Source organism: Rhizoctonia solani, chromosome 3 (assembly GCF_016906535.1).
Source record: "Rhizoctonia solani chromosome 3, complete sequence".
Lineage (NCBI taxonomy): Eukaryota > Fungi > Basidiomycota > Agaricomycetes > Cantharellales > Ceratobasidiaceae > Rhizoctonia > Rhizoctonia solani.
This window is the reverse complement of record NC_057372.1, coordinates 2,392,557-2,414,343: the sequence shown is the minus strand read 5'-3', so window position 1 is coordinate 2,414,343 and position 21,787 is coordinate 2,392,557. Positions and strand designations below refer to the sequence as shown.

The following is a 21,787-nucleotide window of genomic DNA, read 5'->3' as shown; positions in this document are numbered from 1 at the left end:
CCCAGAATCAACTTAAATTACATGTCACCTATATCATATACGCAGACATTGATTAACCACACTATCTACTACACCTTATCAGTAACTGCATTCCAGAACCAAGTTGGCAAGAATCCCACTCGATCTTCATCATTGACTACTTCTTCAACTTCGGTTGGCTCAAGTTTGTACAGCGTTACCATACGTGTACCAGGCCTAATCTCCAACCTCCATACATCCATGTTCTCCACCTCTTCAGGCCTCCTAGCGCTGGTCGGACTAGATGAGATATCAGTGGCATCCTTGCTTTTGTTTCGATTGTGCTCCGTCAGAGTTGATCTGATAAATTGTAGTACTTTTTCAGCAAATAAGAGGCACGGTTTGGGATCCCAAGCGCCGGTTTTCCTCGCACCATACGTGGTAGTGCTAGGGTTTCAAAAGTTTGAAGAGTTGTTATACGGCCTTGATGACTTCGAAACCCTACTACAATTTCCTATACTTTGTCAGGCCACAAAAGGTCGATGCGCTCAGTTTTAACTGAAAATTAACACCAAGTGATGTATACCCACTGGTACACCCAACAGAAAGGATTGGGCCCAAAACTTGAGTAGTTTGCGCTCAAAACGCTCTTCGTCTTGAGCATTACGAATTACCATACTTGTCTTTAATTCAACATACGTGTTTGGTTGTCCAGTATACCGATCTGAAATTTGATTGAAATTGGGCGAAGACGATCTCTTGCTGGTACGTACCTTTACAACAATCTACCTCTCCACCCAGAATCATTCGTTCTGCGCCTATCTTTGTTTTCACAACGCTGCAAAACTGTACATTGGTATCAACGTCACCGCTCCAACATCTGGTTCTATCTCTTTCTAGATGTTGCTCCTTTCGTTGCAGTGGTTCCTCCCATGTGCTGAATGACTCGAAGGAATAACCATAGTACGTCATGCGGCGTTGTCGAGGGGCCATATTCTCCCTGTACCAATCATGCAATTAAGTAGGACATCTATAAGATGAAAAAGCGCCTACTTTTCAGCGAGGGCGGTATCGGTCGTATGCTCTTCTGCATAAATGCAGCTGTCAACAAACATGAGGTTCAAGTTCACTGAATCTCGGTTTTCAAAGGGTGCAGTCAAGAGCCTTCACGCCGGGTGAGATAGGACACTCACTTAAGGCACTCTTACTTTGTCATGACTCCTCTCCAACATATAAAAGCCCCCTTCTTACGCTCTCCAACAATGTGATCTTGTCCTATGGCTCGCAATAAACTGTCGATCCGGCCTCGTTCTTCTGGACGCTTAGTCCAATGTTCATAACGGTAACCTAGGTCGGCATTTATAGGAGCAGGCACGTAGTATTTAAGAGCGGAACTATCAAAACGGAGCTCTCGGTTTGGAGTGTAGGAGAAACAAGTAAGTTGCTGCGGTTGTCCAATGGCTGGAGAGGGCTCTGCAGGTGACGTTTCGAGAGATAACGTGTACTGGGTTACCCTAGTTTTGTTATTTTCTTTATCTTCGACTTTGGACTGCTTTAAAGGCGGGAGCAATGTGGCATCGTCGGTATCCTGGATTTTCCTTTTGTGGTTCGACATCGGCGTGGCACAGAGGTGACAGAGCAAGTGGTCAGGTCACGTGACTATCACGCCTGGCCGCGATAGCCCTCCCAACCATCACTGGACTTCTAAGATTCGCGGTTGGTTCTACGTTACCCGGAGGAATCGCAGCTATATTCACTCTCTCACGCCAAATAACCTTGAGAAAATCGACTTGACTTACATAACTCGGCAGTCCTTATGGCTAGTAAAGCCGCGACCGATTTCCTAACCAAGGAAGTAAAGATATCCAATAATATTGTGAGTTTCTACTTCGTATCTCGCTTCTATTAACTCAAAATGTTCAGGTTACATTCAGACTCCTAAGTCGGCAGCTTTCCATTCATGTAGCCGAAGCCAAAAGGTGAGTAACACCAAAGCATTTGACACTTAGCAATTTACCATGGCCATAGGGAACTGGAACTCTTCTACAAAGTAGCAAAACAAAACAAGGAGCCCGTTTTTGCAACTTATATCCTCACGGGTACCGCAGCTTTCGAAACTAACGAAGGACCTGCAGAACAAGTACCTCGTCACCTAATCCTGCTCGCAAACGAAGAAGAGATCGATGGTAAACATTATTTACTTTGTCCAACTATAGTAATTTAATATCTTCAGTAGCCACAAAAATCAAATTTGCCCAGCCGCCGTCGCAGCACATATACAGCGTTTCGCCAGTGCCATTAAAGGTTGGTAGCGCCTGAAAGATATCCAAACCGTCTAACTGTTCTGTTTAGGACCATAGCCTCCTGACCTCAGCAACAGATAGAGTCCGGCAACTTGACAAACAAAAAGGCCGCGCCCATGCGTCTCAGATGGGTATGCTGCTAAGTGAAGAAGCGCCAGTGAGTCGATCTAGCTTCGCACAACCCTTGTGCTTACCAAATTCAAGTGGCCCCAACTGGGTAGCAGTAAGCCCAAGCGAGTTGGTATCGAGGCCAAGAAGGATACGCCTATCTCCAATACGATAAAGGGTGAAGCGGTTACTAAACTCAAGGCTTCGAGCAGCGACGTGCCGCCTCCAACCAAAAACGGTGCCCGGCAAAATCTGCTTAGTTTTGGCACCAAGAAGCCGACCACGGGAAATAAACCCAAGGAGACATCAGAGGCAACAGTAAGTGTATTCACTATATCCGACGAATAAATTCGATTGAGTCACACTTAATCGAAGGAGAAAAAGACTCTGGCAACCAAATCAACAATTGGAAAGGACAGGGCGGAGGAAGACCCAGTTGATCGCAAGATCTCCCCTCAAGCAGTGCGCCCGAAGGAGGTGCCCAAACCTCCTAGTGCAGCTAGCAGCAGAGGTAGTACGACAGAGCCATCTAGGACTATAGCTGCACCTTTGCACAAATCCGGTGCACGATCGAAGCGGATTTGGATTCAGATGAAGACGATAGTGAGCCAGCTCAGGGTCACTCGCGACCAGCGATCAAGCGAAAGAAGAGTCGTACCACAGATGAAGATGATGATGATATGGAACTTTCCAAAAAACCGGATACAGCTGGTCTACAGACTATGATGGATATTGATGATGGTAAATATCTCTCGGGGTTGCGCAACCAGCTATGCTGACCACTCCCCAGATAACGTCGTCAACGGGCGTTCAACTCGCGAGGCAACGCCAGAGCATGTTCCATCGGCGCGCGAAGCAGCCGCTTCAGCTAAAGCAGCCAAGGCTGAAGCATCAAAAGGAGTCGACCGAAAGGACCGAATCTCTCGCAAACGTATTCCCAAAGGTAAGAAACGTGTAATGAGAACGAGGCGCGTCAAAAATGCGAAAGGATACATGGGTAGGTGCTCACGACATACATATATGCGAGTGACTTAGCAAGTTTGATTTAGTAACCGAGGATTATTCATCTTATGAGGATGCCGATCCGAACGACAGCGAAAAGGATAATGATACCGATGCTCAGTCGGAGACAGATTATGGAGATGATATTGACGTGGATGTATCCGGCAAAGTAGTTTCAACCCAGGTACAAAGCCAGTGGCCAAACCTCTCAACAACCAACCCAAACGCCATTCTGAATCGCTACCGAATACAAAACTCAAGAAAGGAAAGTCCAACGATGCTTCCAAGCCCGGACAGCAGAAACTTGCCAATTTCTTTGGGAAAAAGCAGTGACGATTAGAAATACGTTCCAAGTCAGCTTAGCCATCCGGCTTTATTTTGACGGGAGTTCCTTATCATACCCATATAATATTTGGCCTAAATAATACACCCCTGATCACCCGTAGATTTGTGTCCTAAAGTAGTCCGGTGTCCTTGAGACGGTCCACCATCGACCGACACCATTCGTTGTCAATGTCATCTCTTGTGCCAATTACATCTCGCAGCCTTTCGAGCTCTGATATCAATACTGATCGATAATCAACAGGCCTGGACAACGCTGTTTCTTTTGCAACAGTGGGGGGCTCGTTATGTTCCTCAGTTTGCTGTGGCCCATAGGATGGTTGATGATTGCCTGGGTGATATACGTGACAGTGTTCGGGTTCCAATTGCCCGCTTTCATGGGCTGCGTGCGAATGATCCGTCTCGCCACAAGATTTGCCTCCATCGTAGTAACAGGGACGCGAAACCTCACTACAACCAAAATTAGAAATAGCATGGATAGAAATACAAGCACTTACCCCATATCATGGCTATAGTTAGAGAGCCGATCATACATGTTCCCTTCAACGTAAGAAGGGAGGCGACATCCTGGACTTCCAGTGTGACCATAAACGATTGAGCCCCGACGATTTTCTGAGTCACCTGAACTCTCAGTATCTGGAAACTCCGACTGGAACGTGTCGGGTACGGTTCTAGGAGTCCCGGGAAAAATATTATCATCATTCGGGCGTGCCTTACGTTTCCGGACACGCACGCGGGATGGCTTTGCATGGGGCATTGAATCGTTGACTATCCAATAGGAGCCTTTCCCTGGCTCTGTTAATAGGCGCGGCACCTTCTCAAAACAGGTCATGAGCGACAATGTATGCCGAACCGAGTTCTGAGACAGAAAGCAAGGAGAGTGCCTGAGTACTAAATTATTATTAAGTCAAATAATGAACAACTTACTTTCCATCCAGATGGTGCTTTTTCAAAGTATGGATATCGGGTCTGCATTATGAGGTATGAATACCCTTATAGTATCATGTGTAGAAAAGTTTCACCTGAATTGCGCATAGATATCCTCTAATAGCAAGCGGCCGTTGGGGGAGCCTTTGATTGCATAACTGCCAGTTATACCTCAGAACAAAGCTTCGCATATCAGTGATACGTCCCACAAATGACGCACCGAATTAACGTAGTGAATGGATAAGCTGGCCTTTCTCCAGGCCGAGCATCCTCTAATGCGTCCAGGCCAGTAAGCTCAGGATCTATTCCAAGCTGGCTAGCTTCACTAGGCCGTGCATTCCTATGCGTATGCCTGACAACGCAGTATCATGTATGTCTTCACAAAGCCTTCTTGGATCCGAGGAATTGTCGACATCTGTGCAACTCAGCAATCGCCCAGGCGAGAGTTCGGGAATAACCCGGATGTTGGAGGTTCCATCCTGGGTATGCTTTGCGAGTTCATGCGATCCATGGGCGTCCCAGCGACGTGGAATGACCGGAAGTGTCCCCTGATCGCGAGCGAGGTTTAGAGGCGTTGGTGCTCTTCTGCTTGCCTTATTCGATAAATTATTGTGTTGGATAGTTGAGTTTTGTTTGGATGAGCCAGTAAGCGCCACAGATCGCGCTCTTACCGAGCGAAACGTCGCTAGTTCTCAGAATAAGTTAAGCCAACAGCCGCTAGCAAGGGATGATTGGCCGCTCTGGCTATTGTGGTACGCGCACAACAGTGAAACAGCAGTGTTGATACTTGTAGGCCATGTGTGTCCAATCACTCAACAACACACCCAAATAGATTAATTATATTGCTCTATGGACTTGAACTTATGCAACCATCAACTACAGCCAATTTTATACCACACATCTCATGGATTGCTTTTCTAGATATCTTGAAACGATACTCCTTTCTCGTTTGTGAAATAGCATTACCATTCCTGACTGAGTTGTCACCGGAGCTCGTGTTGCTATTGAACCCCCTTCAAGCCTTCTACAATACAGCACTCTCATCGCTCTTTCCAGTGGCGGCTAATGCTGTAGGCTATCGCTTAAGCTTTGAGTTACGCCCATTGGAGATGGACCAAACTATAATCCTAACTATGCATGTATTATGCAAAGAATTTCAGTTCCGGGCTCCCGCACCTCGCTACGTCGGTAAACTAAGCATACTCCCGTTGCATTCAAACCAGTTCCTACCAGCTCCCTTAAGTCATTTACGGTCTTTCAAGAATTTACCTTTAAATGCCTCGTCCATCGTGCCGAAAGGACCTTGAGCTATATAGATACGACGAAATCCTATAGGAGGCTCTACATCACCTATACCACTTGATCTTGTCGTTTGGTTGTCAAATTTACTATACGTCTACGTGTCTCGACCGCGTACTTTCATTACTCTGGTAAATAAATTGTCGGAGTGAGTGGCAAGCTCTTGTTGCTCATAGTCATATACTAAAGTGCAAGCAAGCTCCACCTCCCCTGGTGATTTAGAGAACCCCTGTTGAGTGGGCTGAACGGTGAGCTGCAGGGTTAGGTAAGTATATAAATTTGGAACCTTCTGCACGTCACCGATCAAATATATTATCCAGTTAATTTGTACTCCCTGAAATAGCTCCGTGGCAAGCCATGTATCGTCACACTATGCAACAGAGATGCGACTCAGTAGAACTATGTTCCGACGACGAACATATCATTGCGAGTTTATACAGAACAGAAACGAATCAAGGGTCCGCATAGATCACGTCGCGGTCAGCGAGCCTTCTCTCAAGAGACGGGAGTCCACTACATCCATCATATCAGCGATATCCATATCTTCTTTGACTCCAACTCCTCTTCTAGTGGCCTATCGTGTTCAGAAATACCCTGGAAACGCCAACGCGAGGATAGCCCCGAATACGAGGTGTTAAGAAGGTTACCCCCAGCCCTTAGAACCCGATCCAGAGGGCCACAAGGCAAATGTCACTCGGTGGCTGAGATGAGCCTATCCGCCAAATTGGAAGTGCTTAAGCACAAGTTCTTAACGCATGAAATGTCCAGCCACTTATCCCTATGCAACTCTCCTTCAGCCAACAACACACTGTATACTATGCAGTCCTCCAAAACAGCACAAGACCTTCCTAATTACCCCAGCCACGTTCATGCGATCATGCTCGGCCCCGTTCAACCAACCGGAAGCTCGAAAAAAACACGTTTCCAGCCCGTGGCTCTTCATCAAACTTTGTGACAGCTCCGGTCACGTACCCCGCTGGCTCTCAGGTGAGCAATGATCGGGGTGATGCATGGTTCCTTGAGCTGATACCCCTAATTCCAAAGCCTGGCACACTCCGGAATTCCTCCTTATTGACATCTACGGACGGATCCGATTGCGCATATACCCCGATTGTCCGTGGTAATGAACCACTCGTTCCTCAAGGTGTACCTAGTCATGTAAGATTCAAATTATGAGTTACATGTGTGAAGATTGCCTTACCGTTGTTCGTTTCAGTCAGTGCATGCAAATTCATGTCAATCCAGTTCACCCAAACTGTCTCAATCCACAGACGCCAAGGTCTACTGCCATTCTGACCATGTTTCTCCAGCTATTGGTAACGATCATTCACGTCGTCCTTTGATAGATCGGCACCTATCTGTAGATCATTCATTTGCCTCTTCCGTGCTCCAGGACATTGTCCCGGAGGGCGATACCTTCCATATACCTGGAGATCATTCCAGATCATCCAACAGCCTAGACTCCGTCAAAAGTATAGCTATCGAAGACACTGGCTTTGGAATCGACTCCCCCGATCTCCCATCACGTCACGAATTTACAAAGGCAGTCGACCGCTATCTTTCTGCGCTAAGCTCGAAGAAAATTTCGAAGGCGCTGATCACCCAGCAGCTATATGAAGATATTATATTCAATTTGAAGTGCGAAAAAAACAATCTTCCAGGAATAGGGACGCCACAATTTAGATTTTGGTGCAGGTATATATCCGCCCGTTGATCTGTAGATCTGGGACTAAAGCTTATTAAAAATTCAGGAAGCATTTTATTTTGAAGACTATTCCTCGCCTCCGTATGAGAGAACAGGCAGAAACACCCGGTTTGATGACTATCCTTCCTATTGGGAACCAAGACGGTGGCGACTCAGATAACGTCGAGGTGGTCACTCATGATGGCCAACCTGTGGTCACTAGAGAAACCATTTACGATGTTTTGATCAAGTGCCACTCTCTCGCTAACCATGCTGGGCGGGACAAGACAACAGCCCTCGTCAAACAAAATTACGTGAGTCTCAAGTGGATTGCTTCCTCAACTAATTATTCTTACTTCAATGAATTGGCAGAGCTGGGTTCCTAAAGTACTGATCGGAGAATTTATTAAGCTCTGTCCAATATGTCGATCTAAAAAGATTTCTTGCGCCACTTAAACTCGGGTTCCTTCGGTTCTGACCGTCGACGGCGAAAGCCTTGCGAGCCCTCGGCAACACATTCGCACGAGAGTCCAGTCACATAGCCAGTATATGGAATAATCATTAAGTATAACTGAAGTGCGTCAAGGTTTGCCATGCACAAAAAAGTCTGATCAGTCTCATTGTGGTGGTTAATTTCGTGGTTTGAATGTATGTTTAGGCTAATGTGGTATTTTGTCTCAGTAGTGTTACAGCACTGTTTCTTCGATAACTTATGTATTTTCGTATTATTTCTAGATTCAAATCATACTGCAACGAATATGTTTATAAATGAACTTAATAAAAGTGTGAAATGGCCCCGGGTTATGCCGAGCTGGCTAAGTTTTGGCTAATTAGCGAAGCTCTGGTTGGACACAAAGAAGTGGTATGTTTACGTTGACGATCATAAGCCATTGAGACCCGAGCTTACGATGCTTCTATTGCACAGTGTGACCATACGCGTTTCATGTGTTCTCCTTAGATTGTCCAACGAAATCATATGCCCAGCACTTCGGTCGATTCTTGGTCAACAGCCTCTGCCATTGGTATGCGCGAAGCAATTACTTCAGATAATGCGTGCACTCGAACGGAATGCAGCACGTTACACATCTGTACGGGCCCAAGCCAAATCAACCAGGGCAATTATTTGCGTCAGGGAAGCATGCGGTGAATTGATAGTGGTGTAATCCTATCCATCGCAAGTAACTACAGGCTAAGCGAAACTTATCGAAATTATTCGGCGGGAAGATCCCTTATCTAGTAGAGGGAATCCCGGGAACTAAAGCATGAGACTATGGGACAGGGAGGCTAACTTCAACTATGAGACAGATTAGCTGAGAGCGAACTGGATGGACGGGATCGCCACAGCACCTCGGCGATCGGGCAATGCATTCTGCCGCAATGGTCATACTTTACGTGCCTAATAAGGTAAGGCAAGATTATACCTGTGGTTTCTCGCGCCTTTGATAACATCACTTCAAGTTGGTGAATTCTTTGCTTCTGTTACCCTTCGACCAGCTGGCTGCAGATTTCTTCGTACTAATTCCAGACCACGTCAACCGCATATCCGTAGGTCTCAAATCTTTTGCCATACGTATATCTATACACCATCACTAACCTATTCCGGTTCTCAGTTGCCTAAATTTCAAGATGTCACATCCGGCTAATACATGTGCGCATTTATCTGAGTGTACTCCACATTCTCCAGATCTATAAATTGTCCCTTGGTTCCGGAATCTCTGCCTTCTCACCCGTACCACGGTGCGTTATCGGCCAATGACCAAGCCTTTACTGAAGCAAAATGCAACCGCAACAAGCCGCGAGGACACTTCGGCAGCGATGAAAAGAATATCAAAACGCTGTTGGAACGCCGTTGGTCGATTCGCACTTTCTTGCACTAAATTTATAACCAGCCGGTTCATTTCCAATCGCTTTTTAGCCACCAGGCACTCCGTGGTCGAGGGTTAGATGATACGCTAGTAGTTGATCACGATAAATACCCAATTACGTGCCGCATACAAGTGCCTTTTAAACACGAGATCTACACGCTTTATTCAGTCCGGATCGATCAACCCATAACCATGGACACTTATGGATCAAGGCCTCCTATCCCTGTACGAGTTTATCGCCAACAGCAATCATAGATGGGCCCATTTCCCAGCTGAAGGGCGGATTACCCGGGCATATGACCAGATCCTGCTCCACCTCGTGGCATTCTCCGACTATTGCTTGATAAGACTCGATCTAACTGAACTCTTGATCTCAATTCAATTCAGTCACGATTCTGAAGATGTGACGTCTTCTTTTACCGCAAGCACATCGAGACGTTAATGGGAAAAGCTAAATACCATAAATGTAGTACAGAACTACGTATCTATCGGAGAAAACGGCCATGACAATTTGTGGACTTACGGCCGACGGTTGAGTGAATTCTCAGCCACACCAGCCCACGCGCCAGCAGGCCATGGTCGCAATCTTCAAATCTTTGCCCCTAAGAACCAGAGAGGGCAAATCAGAAATAACACTTATTACATGTGCACAGAACCAACACCTGGTTCCCATCCCATATGCGACTATCCGCGGGCCCCGAGTTACCTGACGCTATATTTTCGGCAGCTTACAGGATATTGTTGGCGAGCGAGCCTGTGTAAGCTGCCGATCAAACGAGGTACACATGGGTAGCAATTCCAAGAATTTCTGTGGGATGCATGGGGAACTTGGCTATCAACAGTGCTATCGCTGGTCAGGAACGAGTCTAGGCAAGGACCCATGTCCGGTTTAGGCGATTTCAAGGACTGCTTACCTAGCCAGGGTGTCGGTGTATCTTGCCAGCAAAACAGTCATCAGAGCGGATCCAAGAACACTAATTCCAAATCCATCCAAGGAATAACCAACCGAATCACGCGGAAACTATTGTATACTTGCGTGATTTATTAGAAGATGGAAGCCGAGAAGTTGGTGGTATCGTATCTAGGGAGCGGTGATATAGGTCCTTTTGATGTGGCTGTAGGCGTGGGCCGGCAAGGAAACAAAGTTTTAGCGCAAGCCCAGTCAAAGTGGTTCTAATTTGCGCCTCTATGGGAGTGAGATAGGCAGGCGGAGGAATGATGAGCGACAAATGATATGTATTTAGTTATGGGGGATGCTCGGACAACGCCCCAAGTTGAGATATCTTCGGACTTTTTAAGAGGTTGCGAAGGCATGCGATGCAGATTCGAGCAGCGTGTCATCGCTTGTTCGCGTGGGTCATCACCGGGCTATCAGCGATCAACAAATCTACGGGATTGGTCGGTCGGAAACACGATCGTTGTAATAAAATAAAAATAAGCAGAACGAAAACTGGGCCGGATGAATTCACACGTCAAGAAGGTTACATACAGGGGTGGGTCACCTATCATGTGGAATCTAGTCGAGGAATATCATACGGAACTGAGTCACAAGGCTAAGAGAGAAGTAGGGCCAGTCAGGTAAAACGTATGGAGAAGGGTAGGATGATATGTTTCCTGAGTTGGACCCCGCGGAATTACCGTATCCAGCGCGATACGAGTGGGTTCGCGCACCCCGGAGACCGCTGAAATTGATTTGACACGTGCATATGTGAACACGATCAAATGGGATACGCTTGATTGTGCGGAGTCGCGGGCTCCGGATCGCCTGGCTTTCGGAATTCTAGTCAGCCACTCACAAATTGAGGTTCGACTACTTCCCGCAGTTGATCCACGGCGACGCCCGCTATCCTCTTTGCTTTCTCTCCTTTCTCCCCTTTCTCTCCCGTCCACCATTCAAACAAACTCCGGCAATGGCAAGTGCCTCTCCCCCTCCAAAGCACACCCAGCTCCCTCATCCACCCAGCCAACGCTCACCCGACGCGAGGGCCCCACAATACCCAATAGCCGACTCTCCTGCTTTCAACTCGAACAGAGCTCAACCAATCCCCAGAACTTTGCCAGCGCCTCCGACTTCCAAGCACGCGACCGATAGCGCCTCTCTCGATGCGGCAACAGCGGCTATTACAAAGGCCGGTGATAATCTCGACGTCAGCGACGCTGGCCTGCTCCATGACCTCTGCGAGCGTCTGAGCAACCCCGACTCTATACCCGAGCGATTGCTCGCCAGCGAATTATTGAACTACTCGAGGTTGGTCTCCCTATCTTTGACCCGTCTCCCGCGGTTCGGCCGTCTCCACTCGGAGTTTTCCGGTGGAAATCACACATGATGTTTGGCATGTTCTTTTCACGATCTAACGACAAAATCACCCGTTTGTAGGTCGCAAGCGAGGAGATGGCCAAGACACGTGCAGCAGGTCTGTGGGAGATTACCGCACGAGTGGCCCAAGAGCGACATTTTGTGTGTCCTCCTCAAATGGAAGGCGCGGTCAAGAACTATATCAAGATGATTGATACTGTTAATGATAATTCAGCAGCGATCGAGGAAGAGGACCTCAAAGGTATTGTCGATCGGCTCCTACTTCGCAGCATTGACTCACGGTTTGACGATGCAGCTCGCCTCGTCCGGATTAATCAATCGAAGCCCTTTCAGACAAATATACCCGCGAACACAGCCTGCCTATTCTGCCGGAGTGAGTGACTAATACTGCCATTCGTGGCATGTAATTTGATTGTGTGCTGCGCAGAACGTAAAATCAAGTGCGATGGATCCCTGCCACAATGTGACATGTGTATGAAGCACCGCCAGGCGAAATGCGAATACCCACAAAAGTCTCACTATGGAGGTTTCTCGAATAGGGGTGGACTGCACTACGTAGTTCCCATGGGACCGGATATTGCCGCTGCAGCAGCATCCTCTGGAAATGGGGCACCTCCCCCAATGCTGTTGGAGCTTGGGAAAGCGGTCAAAGGGTATGCGCCGCCTGCGTCAGCGGGTGCTCCCACCTATATATTACCTGGCCCCGCACCTGCGACGGGTTCCGAGAACGGACAACAAGCTTCTAATGCACGAAAACCTGATATTCCTCGACGTGACTCATATACCTCATCGACGGGATATAACGCGCGATACAATCACACCGGCTCCAACACGCCACCCGCTCGGAGAAACTCATCCGCTGCGGCTCGACCGGATGGAAGCGGAGACAAGTCCTGGGATGGATATGCAGACGAGGAAGAAGAGGATGCGCGGCCGGTGTCATCGACATCCTCGCAAGTACTCCAGGACAGGTTAGCAAGTAAGTGCACGTGGCTTCAATTAGATGCAAATGTGTTTGACACTGGGCGCAGACGTTGAAATGGAAGATGGAGAAGCCCCACGACGACGCTCGCCTCATACAGGTAAGTTGAGATAGTGGAGCATAGTTCGGGGGATTGAACGTGGGATTTGAATAGGGAATGAGCGGTGTATCAACTGCGACACAGGTACGCGAGGGTGAATGTGCTTGTGAATACGGCTGACACGGTGCCTAGACAAGACATCTCTGTGGCGGAAGGACGAAGATGGACGAACGATTTGCAATGCATGCCAGATATAGTAAGACCCTGAGCCCAAGGATTGATGGATGTTGACGTGACTGTGACAATTAGCTTCCGCGTGCATGGCCGGAAGCGCCCTCCGTCGATGCGAAGCTCGACCGTCAAGAAGCGACCTGGAAGACAACCACGTCCGTCCGCAGGCCACACTCTCCCCCACGACGTCTACATGAACGACTACGGCCGCAACGTCCAATCACCGCACTCTTCGCGCTCCCGCTCCCCACCCCCTACAGAGTATGTCCACCACCAGCAACAGCACCTCAGAGCAATAGAACAGGCAATCGCCAGCGGCCAGCGCACACAGCCCCCAACCACCGCAGGCCTCGACTATGCCCTCAACCGTGCTCGTCCTCGCCATTCCGACGAGGTCAGTCCAGCGCTTCCATCACGAACAATTCTCCCCCAATTTGATCGCTCTATTCACGTCTATTTACATTTGATCTTCTCAATTCTTGATAGGGTTATCGTGGGCGTGCACCAGATTACGTATCCCCTCAGGATCGTGCAATTAGTCCGGGTGCTCGAAACTCTTATAACCGGGACGCCCGTGCACCTCTCCATCCTTCCCCTTCGGTCGACATGTCCATGGCTGATGCAACAGAGGTAAGTCTTGATGACCAAACTCCTATCTACAATTGATTGATGTCACGTGGCAGGACCGTCATCGACGTCGCACCAGTGATGATTATCGCCGTCCCCCAGAGGACGATGACGAAACCGAGGTCCAGGCTGGCGAAAATCTCTGTGCAGTAGAGGGAGGCCGCTCTCCCGCGGATGTCCTCGTCTTCCGCTTCGATGCTGACCGAGCTAAATCCGTCTGTGCTACTCAATGGGCACACTTGAGATCTCCCAACCGGTGAGCAAATCATTCGTCTTCGCTCGCTTGCCTGATTTGAATTAACAATTTTGATGCATAGCACCGTAGAAGATGACCTTCGCTTCCATCTCAATTGTTATCGGAAGAATCCACCAGACTCGGGTTCTCAAGAACGCGTAACTCTCGGGGTGGCAACCGACTGGCTTCCCAAGGCCGGCGTGTATTCCATCACATCTGGCGATGAGCCCCCGACTTCACACCACATGGCACCTCCCCCTAACGTAGGTCCGGCCGAATCTTCTCTTTATATCGACACTGACCTTGATCCTTGTTTAGGGAAAACTTAATCAAACTATTGACATTACGAGCGAAATCAGAGAAGGACTTAATACGCTCAAATTTACCCAGCTGAGGGATATGTCTGATTGCGTGCTCGTCGTGCAAATCTGGAAGGTTGGTCGCAAGTCTGCCGGCCACGCCCCGGCTCCGTCTTCGAGATACGGAAGTGCCATGTCGCCTGTTGACAAACACCAACATTCCCGTGCACCACCTGCACCGGCCTCGTCTCGTGGACCTCCAGTATACGAAGCGTCACCAAGCCCCGGAAATGGTGTTCCTGCCCGGGGAGTTTCGCCCGGCCGTGGATCCCGACCCAAGAACCCTGACGCAGATCTCAAGCCAGCTACTGCGCGTCGTCCCTCTTGCGTGTATTGTTCCAGTGAGTGACTTGGGATGAAGAAATGCATCAAAGACTAACGCCAGCACCAGACAATGGGTTGCGCTGCAAGATCTCCTGGCAGCCAGAAGTGGGATGTGAAGAGTGCGCCGTCGTGGCATCGAGTGTTTGGTGGAACCCCCATCTGACGGATACCACCCTCCGCCTGTCGATCGCAAACCGGCGTTGCACTCGCCCCCCGCGTACATGCCTGGTACTACCAATACCCCACTCTCCCCTGGTGGTTCTTCGACTGGATCGAAACGCAAACCTGAGGATCAAAATGGATCAAACAAATCCAAGCGAGTCAGTTACAACTCACGCAAAAAGCCAGAAGAACAACCCCTCCAGCCTCCCAGGCAACATTGCCACCTATGCACCACATTCAACATGTTCCTGCTCCCCCACCGGCAAACTATCCTGCTTCGGCTGCTGCACCGGGTGGCAACCCAGGGCGCGGCTCTGCTGTTGACTCCCGTGCCAATCAGGACCTTCGTCGTCACCAGGAGATGTTAGTCAAACAGCAACAAGACGCTGAGCGCGAGAGCCAGCGCGTCCTTGCTGGAGGATTGCCCACTCCCTATGCATAGATGCTTTTGTATATGATTTCAATTACTGGTAACGGGTGACTGCTTATGCATACACGAGATGCCATGCATGATTCAACAGGTCCACATTCTTTCTTTTCTTCCCCTTCTGTTGGTTGTATTTATATTGCCCTACATCGAGTCACCTTTTTGTGTTTGTTTGTGGTTTGTGGTTGTACACGGATGGATTTCTCTGGTCCTCTCGATTATGCATAGGCTGTTGTCTACTCTGGCGTCGTTTATCTACTTTTATCTTACATATACAGAATATTGATCGTTATTGTCTTCAATAAGTGCGTGCACGTGTCCATTGTCAGACCAATAAGATATATGGTGTGAATTCATGAGATGCAATAGTCCATGCTCACTGTCGAGCTAGTGTTCTAGGTCTAGAGGATTTCTGGGTCGTTCTCGGCAAAATATTCATGTGAGCTAAACTGGGGAGTCAATGTTTGATCATGTGGCCGCCGAATACAACTCACTCTGCATTCATTATCGCTTGGTTTGGAAAGTTGATGGCCAATTTTTGTGCTTCTTCGTGACCGTATGCATGGTCATCTGTGCCGCCAAGCCGGGTAAGTGGGTCGCCTCATGAATGATCGTTCCGGCTCGTGAGTCTTTACCCAACACCGAAGCTTTCCAAAACGCTCCGCAGAGGTAGACTGTGCCAAATTGGTCGGGATACACGTACGCAAACGTATCCTCCTCGGCGCACGAGCAATCGTATTTGAACCTTTGGGGCTGACCATGCAACAAGGTAAAGTGACGCGCAACTGTGTCCCATCTCCTCTTTTCGTAAGGTCCAAACCATGTGCGATATCGCGAGTTGCCGAGGTAATACGAGTTGGCCAAGAATTGGGATGATTGGGCAATGTAGCCGTTGGCTGCCACGGCACTTTCCAAGATGTCCTTCTGTTGCGTAGCGCTACAGTTATTGTATAGACGCGCTTGGTCAGCCCGTTGTCCGCTTCCCAACGGCGGGCAAACGGGTGACTTGGGATTCCTGCGCTAGCCAAACCGCGCATGGAAGCGAATGTGCCTGATTCGGAAATGTGCGAGGCAGTCCAATTAGCGGCTTCAGGTCCGTCATAAATCTTGGCTTGCACATATCCGACTGATCCATCGTCCTTTATGACGCGAAACCACTCGGCATTTGCGGTGACGCGGACCTCGTAGGAACCAGTCGTCTGGAAATTATACATTCCTGATACTAAATGGTGTTAGTCGATGAACTCTGATTGACGTGAAAGAGCATACAATCATGGACAACGATTTTTTTTCGCCTGGTTTGAGAATGGTGTATGCGTTAGGATTCGATAGTGACGCCGCCACATCAGGGTTGTACTATTCAACACATCAACTCCGGTACAGGCACCCGTAACACCAATTCGCATACCTTGACACGAACAGAATGAACGCCAGCAGTGGATCCCGTAGCTCTCTTCCTCGAGCCACTAGTAGGGACCTCGTAAAACTCAAACGTATGTGTTTTCCACGTGCTTAGAGGTCCTGTCGCCCTTGTGAACTTCGAGCCTTCATTTCTCACGGGCGTAGTGTACGTACCATTAGGGTCGTTGAGCAGTTTAAGTGTTGTTTTTCCTGTGTTAATAACGGTCGAAGCTACCGTCAAGTCGTCCGGGTCGTTAATATCGTCTTGGGCTTTCACAGCAAGGACCAAGGAGCCCAATTCATCATCGCTTCGCCGAGCCAAGGAAGGGGAGTTGAAAGTAGCAGGAGCAGCTAGGGTCGAGGCAAACCACCATCCAGCGGCAAGCACAGTGAAGATCATTCGAGGCAAAAGTGTAAAGAGGGGGATTGGAGGTGGATTTTGCCAACTCTGGACATGAAACCTATTTAAATAGACCTTTTCTTTGAATCATGGAGTGGCAGTGTAGACCGTGCCTTACTATGAATTACCGGCCTCCCCGAAAGCTGTCCTTTTCATGGAGGACCGAATTGCTGTACTTCAACAAAGCTCAAGTAGGAAGTACGAGCAACCGATCCCATTTGGGAGACTATGCTTATAATTGAGGACGTATCCGGGCAGACAGCTGCCCTAACTGGGCGAGGAGTCCGCTCGGAGTTGTGGCCATGCATCTCCGACGACAGGAGCGTGGCCGGGTGGAGGCAATGCTGAAGCAATGCTTTCATAAACTGTAATCCACCTCATTTCGGGCAGAAGTACAACACTCATCTCGAGCACCCAGGTACAGAGTTACACAAGAGTCGGTCTCTGTATTTTCGCCTAGTAACATCTTATGAGGTCTAAGCATTAAATACGTGTAAGCGTGAACGATTTTGAGCAGTTGGTTTGATAGAGTTTTTTTGGTACTGCGATCTAAAAACCGGCTTGTCCTCGAGAAATAATGGACAGATGGTACCGACAACAACCGGCGAGGAAAAGGACACACGATTGGAAGGGTATGGACAGTTCGGCTGAAAGTACAAGCCCAATAGTATATAATTCCTGCAACGATAAAAGATACAATTATAGACTGATATGGAGAAGCTCAACTTTTAGTCATCTTCCTCATCACTGGCATATCCCCCCAATCCCCCCAGTCCTGTCTGAGCGGGGCGCGCAGTAATTGATTTCGTCTGGAGTGACTTCTCCTGCTGCCTCCTCACCTCTGCTAGATATCTGATTCCCTCTAGTGTCTGGGCGCTCAAAATACCAGAAGGCTCTGGTTCCGGCTCCGGCTCTGGCTCCGCTTCTGGTTCGATCAACTTTTGTCGCTTTTCTGGGGGCGAGCAGGCTCTGGGACGGCCTCTTCGTCTTCCAAAGCACGAATATGACGCACCGCGTCCACCATTCGTGGATCAAGTTTGTTTGCAATGGCAGCACTCCCGATATCTTCCAAACGGCGTTTTTCGGCAAGTTTGGATTGAGGGTTGGGATCTTCTGTTGCCCAGCTGTTGAAGTGTTAGATTGATAAACTATGGAAGCGTGAAACAACTTACCGGACATTAAGAATCTCGTCGTTGTCCATACTTTGACATGCCATTGCCTCCTTTGCAAATTGAGCGTTTGCTTCGTCTGCATATGTTACAAAGGCAACACTCCGATGCTGGAGTACCCTGACTGGACACCTTTAGACTTCATCCAACCAAATAAACCTATTCAACTCACGGAATACGATTTCTCCCCACATCTTGAAATGCCTTCGAACAATTTCCTCCGTTTCCGGTCCAGGCCCAGTCTCTTTAATTCGGCCAATATATAGTGTTCGATTTTGTCGTGAAAAGGATCCAACACCACCCATATCGTCTCGATAGTCTGCAAATTTGTCTCGGGCGAAACAGTCTTTTGAAGAGTCGGGCATTGATGTGGCGGGGGGTGGAAGGTCATGGATATATTCGCATTCATAACTGTGGCAAAGTCAGTAGGATTCAGGCCATAGATGAGGCAGCTTACCCATACGGACAACATCCTCGCGCAAAAAAGAGGCAGCAGTACTTCATGCCGGTCGAGTTGGCTCGGGTATAGCCCGCGTCACGCTTAATGTTGCATCGTGTCTGGGATTTGACTTTACTATAAATAGGTTAAATGAACTGCTCGTGTCCATAGCAAAGTTGCTTACTTTGAATAGCTATCTTCCCGGTCACCACCAGCCCATTTGTTGTACCAAATGTCTAGAGTGGGGTCAGTTTAGTCACAACAAGTGACATACGATCACGTACTGTATTCTTTTCCTGTCTGGGGCGTTTCTTTTTTCTCGACATCTCCTGGCTTTACTTGTTTGCGAGCCGGGCGCATGTGATATGCTGGCTTGGCTGGCGTTGTCGTCTGGGTCTCGGTTTCGGACATGGTAGGTGAGTGGAGGAACTAAGCGCGGAACGTTGGTAGGTATAGATAATCTTACCAAACAATGATAGTCACGTGATGTACCGACACTCTTGGGTAGAAAGTGCAAAAACTGATCACGCTTCAGCAAAAAGGGTGAGAGTCGATAACAGTCAGACATATATCATTTATGTTGGATTTTGTGCCAAAACTTCTCTCCAACTAATAGATGAATAACTCCAATGTCTCTGAATATCACTCTAAAAGCCGCACTTTATATGTGGAGTGCTGGCAAAATCCGACTTCCATGAATCGGCGCTCCCGGTTTATCTCTGTATGCCGTCGAGTTGCGGATTCGATGTTTTTGGGTGTAGATTTTCCGTACTTTCAGGATTCACCATAGCAGACTAAAATAGTTGGACCGCACTAGCTAAGTAGCGCCTTCAGTAGTGAGCCTATATGCGCCATGGTAAGGTTCTGGCAAAAAGGAGAAATATACGAGAGCATCATCAATCTCCAAGTTAACCCAGCTCCGGAGGCAGGAGGCCGTCGAGCGGCCGACTTCAAGCACTCCGACCTAGCCCAAGTATGACATATGAAAGGAGATGCAGGGGCTCACTTACTGGGACTCTATATACAACATATCTAAGGGAATATAAGTATTTTTTTATGAGCGCAGAACATGGACTTCACAACAAAAAGCGCTTTGCACTAATGATATTGTATAAATCTATTTGATTTTCAAGGGGTAGAAGCTCAGTGGTTGAGCAATCGATTGCAGTTCGCTTGCAAAGCATTATGTACCATCGATAGGCCGCGTGTTCGATCCACGTCTACCCCTTTTTTGGCTCTTTTTTACTCAGGAGGCTAACACAACGGGGGATGGATATCTATATATGAGTGCAAAAAGTCTGTTTTGAAAATAAATTTGACACGGCTTCCTCCCATTCCTTTTGATGCTCAAAGCCTTCAGTTTCAAACAGGAAGACATGCTTTATTAGTGTAGTGTGCAGTAGCACCGATAGGGGACGGTGCAGCCAGTTTGCAAGTGTTAATGATAACCTGATATGATGTCCCTGTCTGTAGCTATAGGATGTGTCAATAATATAGGGCTGACCTCTTCTAGAGATGTCAGGGACTTTATTCTGGATTGAAAGTATTTTATTCGCCCACTAAACTACTGATCAGAATGCATTATCGAGTGTCTCAAAATACTATAAGAGCGCCAGGGATATAGGTCCCCAACGACATATTATTTCTACAGGACTCTGGCTTGCCCGTATTTGAATTTTATCATTATTTGACCATTATCTAGCAGTTCGGGTCCCGTACGCATCATACAGGAAAAAGTTCTGCTTGTAAGTAATACAGTATATGTATTGACGAATGAATTATAGCTCAATATCGAGAGAACTCGATGCCCCTCAACCAGGAGTCTCAACCTCCGAAGGACTGAACAGTGGCGTATGTTGTCTTTTGCCAAACACCTGTTCACCCCCCAAACAATACGCGTTCAGTGCCGGAGAAGTATAGCTCACTACATTGAATTGTGATTTTTGCTCGAGAGTGTCATGAGTCATCTGGTACTACTAAAATCGGAGGGTATGTTATTGGAGCATCGGGTGCCTTTCTTGTAAATATTGTGCTGGAGTATTGCCACTGGTAAATCGCACGCCCCTATAATTAATTGTGGTCACCTTTAAAAAGCTAATCAAGTCCGATAAGGTCGAGAGGAAACCCCGGCGCAAAAAAGCTCGGATACAGGCGTTTGGCGCTATGTCACAAAGTCACGGATCCATACGAAGTCTGCGCCCAAACTTCTGTATAAGAGGTACCCGCAAGGGAGTGCGGAAAGGATTGGAAGGTACTTGGGATACTTTGCAAATTAAAAATACCCTCAAGATGTTATTGCTCAGCGGGCGCAATCAATTTGTTGTTCGTTTATCACCGTTTACTACGGGATAGGGTAGAACTCAAACGGACACGTCTAAACGAACGACGTGGCAAACCTTGACTCGGCACGACGTCCTCTTATTCTCATATCCAGTAGGCGAGCAAACAATCCATTATGAAAGAAAAAATCAAACTTAGGACAATAGCTCACATCCTTATCGTCAGTGAACCAAAATAAGACTGGTACATAGCTTCTAGAAGTTTAGTCGGTGAGTTCGTATATCTCGGGACAGAAATTGATGCATATAGCCACGTTCATACATTAAACTTAATCGTGCACTCTATTGTGCCAATTATTTTAATCACAAACATTCTGATCCTATAATCGAAATGCTGTGTGGAATTAGAAACTGTGCATATTCTACCTTCAGGTCCTGGAGCTTTACTATACTCTCCTACCCGCTCGATTTGCGCTTAAGCCTAGGTGCCCAAAGGCTTGACTAGCCATACACAACGTTAACCCAAGCTGCTGTCCTACAAGTACTCCACAGTCTACTTGACGTCAAGTCGTAAATGCACCCAGTGGAAGCTATCTCTGCTCAGGTAAGAGGGCTTGTCCTTCTTTGGCTCGCTTCTCCGCGGCAAGTCCAAATCAAACTCGATTAGAACAAGGGTTGAAAAACTGCTCGTGTAAGGTAGTCATGTTCCAACCTTTTGTCTTTTCTCCGAAAATTCGCATCAGGAACCGGTAGAATTTATCCTAGAAACCCTCATGATTAAACGCCTCAACATGATCCTCCTTGGCTGACGTTGCCCTTGTAGAAATTACCACGGTCACGGTATATTTCGCGTGTATATCATAGGGCTATGGGTAGGGAGGAAGCCGGCCGGGCCGGTGAGTAGAAT

The 21,787-nt window shown here is 47.9% G+C and overlaps 7 protein-coding genes and 1 non-coding gene across 8 annotated transcripts; 4 read left to right on the top strand and 4 right to left on the bottom strand.

Moving 5' to 3' along the window:
- Positions 1 to 68: 68 nt before the first annotated feature.
- On the bottom strand, positions 69 to 1,573 carry RhiXN_03172 (nuclear 5'-3' exoribonuclease-interacting protein, Rai1p; the record flags this gene model as incomplete). Its single annotated transcript, XM_043322989.1, has 6 exons — positions 69 to 285; positions 336 to 472; positions 549 to 682; positions 732 to 958; positions 1,012 to 1,059; positions 1,167 to 1,573. 6 exons carry the CDS (start codon positions 1,571 to 1,573, stop codon positions 69 to 71), a joined length of 1,170 nt encoding a protein of 389 aa, XP_043178485.1.
- A 201-nt stretch (positions 1,574 to 1,774) lies between these two features.
- On the top strand, positions 1,775 to 3,704 carry RhiXN_03171 (DNA polymerase subunit Cdc27; the record flags this gene model as incomplete). Its single annotated transcript, XM_043322988.1, has 11 exons — positions 1,775 to 1,834; positions 1,882 to 1,937; positions 1,987 to 2,144; positions 2,195 to 2,262; positions 2,311 to 2,418; positions 2,466 to 2,687; positions 2,745 to 2,883; positions 2,946 to 3,110; positions 3,160 to 3,366; positions 3,419 to 3,528; positions 3,564 to 3,704. The coding sequence occupies 11 exons, from the start codon at positions 1,775 to 1,777 to the stop codon at positions 3,702 to 3,704; spliced, it is 1,434 nt and encodes a 477-aa protein (XP_043178484.1).
- A 122-nt stretch (positions 3,705 to 3,826) lies between these two features.
- Positions 3,827 to 4,688, bottom strand: RhiXN_03170 (Forkhead domain; the record flags this gene model as incomplete). Its single annotated transcript, XM_043322987.1, has 3 exons — positions 3,827 to 4,163; positions 4,211 to 4,572; positions 4,641 to 4,688. 3 exons carry the CDS (start codon positions 4,686 to 4,688, stop codon positions 3,827 to 3,829), a joined length of 747 nt encoding a protein of 248 aa, XP_043178483.1.
- A 1,623-nt stretch (positions 4,689 to 6,311) lies between these two features.
- Positions 6,312 to 8,009, top strand: RhiXN_03169 (uncharacterized protein; the record flags this gene model as incomplete). The annotated part of the gene is made up of 6 exons (XM_043322986.1): positions 6,312 to 6,397; positions 6,471 to 6,804; positions 6,846 to 6,926; positions 6,984 to 7,097; positions 7,156 to 7,634; positions 7,691 to 8,009. 6 exons carry the CDS (start codon positions 6,312 to 6,314, stop codon positions 8,007 to 8,009), a joined length of 1,413 nt encoding a protein of 470 aa, XP_043178482.1.
- A 3,389-nt stretch (positions 8,010 to 11,398) lies between these two features.
- Positions 11,399 to 15,207, top strand: RhiXN_03168 (GATA type zinc finger; the record flags this gene model as incomplete). The annotated part of the gene is made up of 13 exons (XM_043322985.1): positions 11,399 to 11,736; positions 11,874 to 12,178; positions 12,233 to 12,784; positions 12,837 to 12,887; positions 12,942 to 12,971; positions 13,020 to 13,083; positions 13,137 to 13,452; positions 13,545 to 13,688; positions 13,742 to 13,941; positions 14,003 to 14,183; positions 14,239 to 14,620; positions 14,671 to 14,923; positions 14,952 to 15,207. 13 exons carry the CDS (start codon positions 11,399 to 11,401, stop codon positions 15,205 to 15,207), a joined length of 3,072 nt encoding a protein of 1,023 aa, XP_043178481.1.
- Positions 15,208 to 15,593: 386 nt separating this feature from the next.
- Positions 15,594 to 16,993, bottom strand: RhiXN_03167 (peptidyl-Lys metalloendopeptidase; the record flags this gene model as incomplete). Its single annotated transcript, XM_043322984.1, has 7 exons — positions 15,594 to 15,636; positions 15,687 to 15,762; positions 15,828 to 16,129; positions 16,192 to 16,391; positions 16,462 to 16,548; positions 16,601 to 16,713; positions 16,768 to 16,993. 7 exons carry the CDS (start codon positions 16,991 to 16,993, stop codon positions 15,594 to 15,596), a joined length of 1,047 nt encoding a protein of 348 aa, XP_043178480.1.
- Positions 16,994 to 17,927: 934 nt separating this feature from the next.
- RhiXN_03166 (pre-mRNA-splicing factor CWC2) lies at positions 17,928 to 19,012 on the bottom strand (the record flags this gene model as incomplete). Its single annotated transcript, XM_043322983.1, has 6 exons — positions 17,928 to 18,117; positions 18,166 to 18,286; positions 18,335 to 18,573; positions 18,620 to 18,736; positions 18,786 to 18,837; positions 18,886 to 19,012. The coding sequence occupies 6 exons, from the start codon at positions 19,010 to 19,012 to the stop codon at positions 17,928 to 17,930; spliced, it is 846 nt and encodes a 281-aa protein (XP_043178479.1).
- Positions 19,013 to 19,733: 721 nt separating this feature from the next.
- RhiXN_12366 lies at positions 19,734 to 19,829 on the top strand. The gene has a single exon. It is a non-coding gene; the product is annotated as a tRNA-Cys (tRNA).
- Positions 19,830 to 21,787: the final 1,958 nt, after the last annotated feature.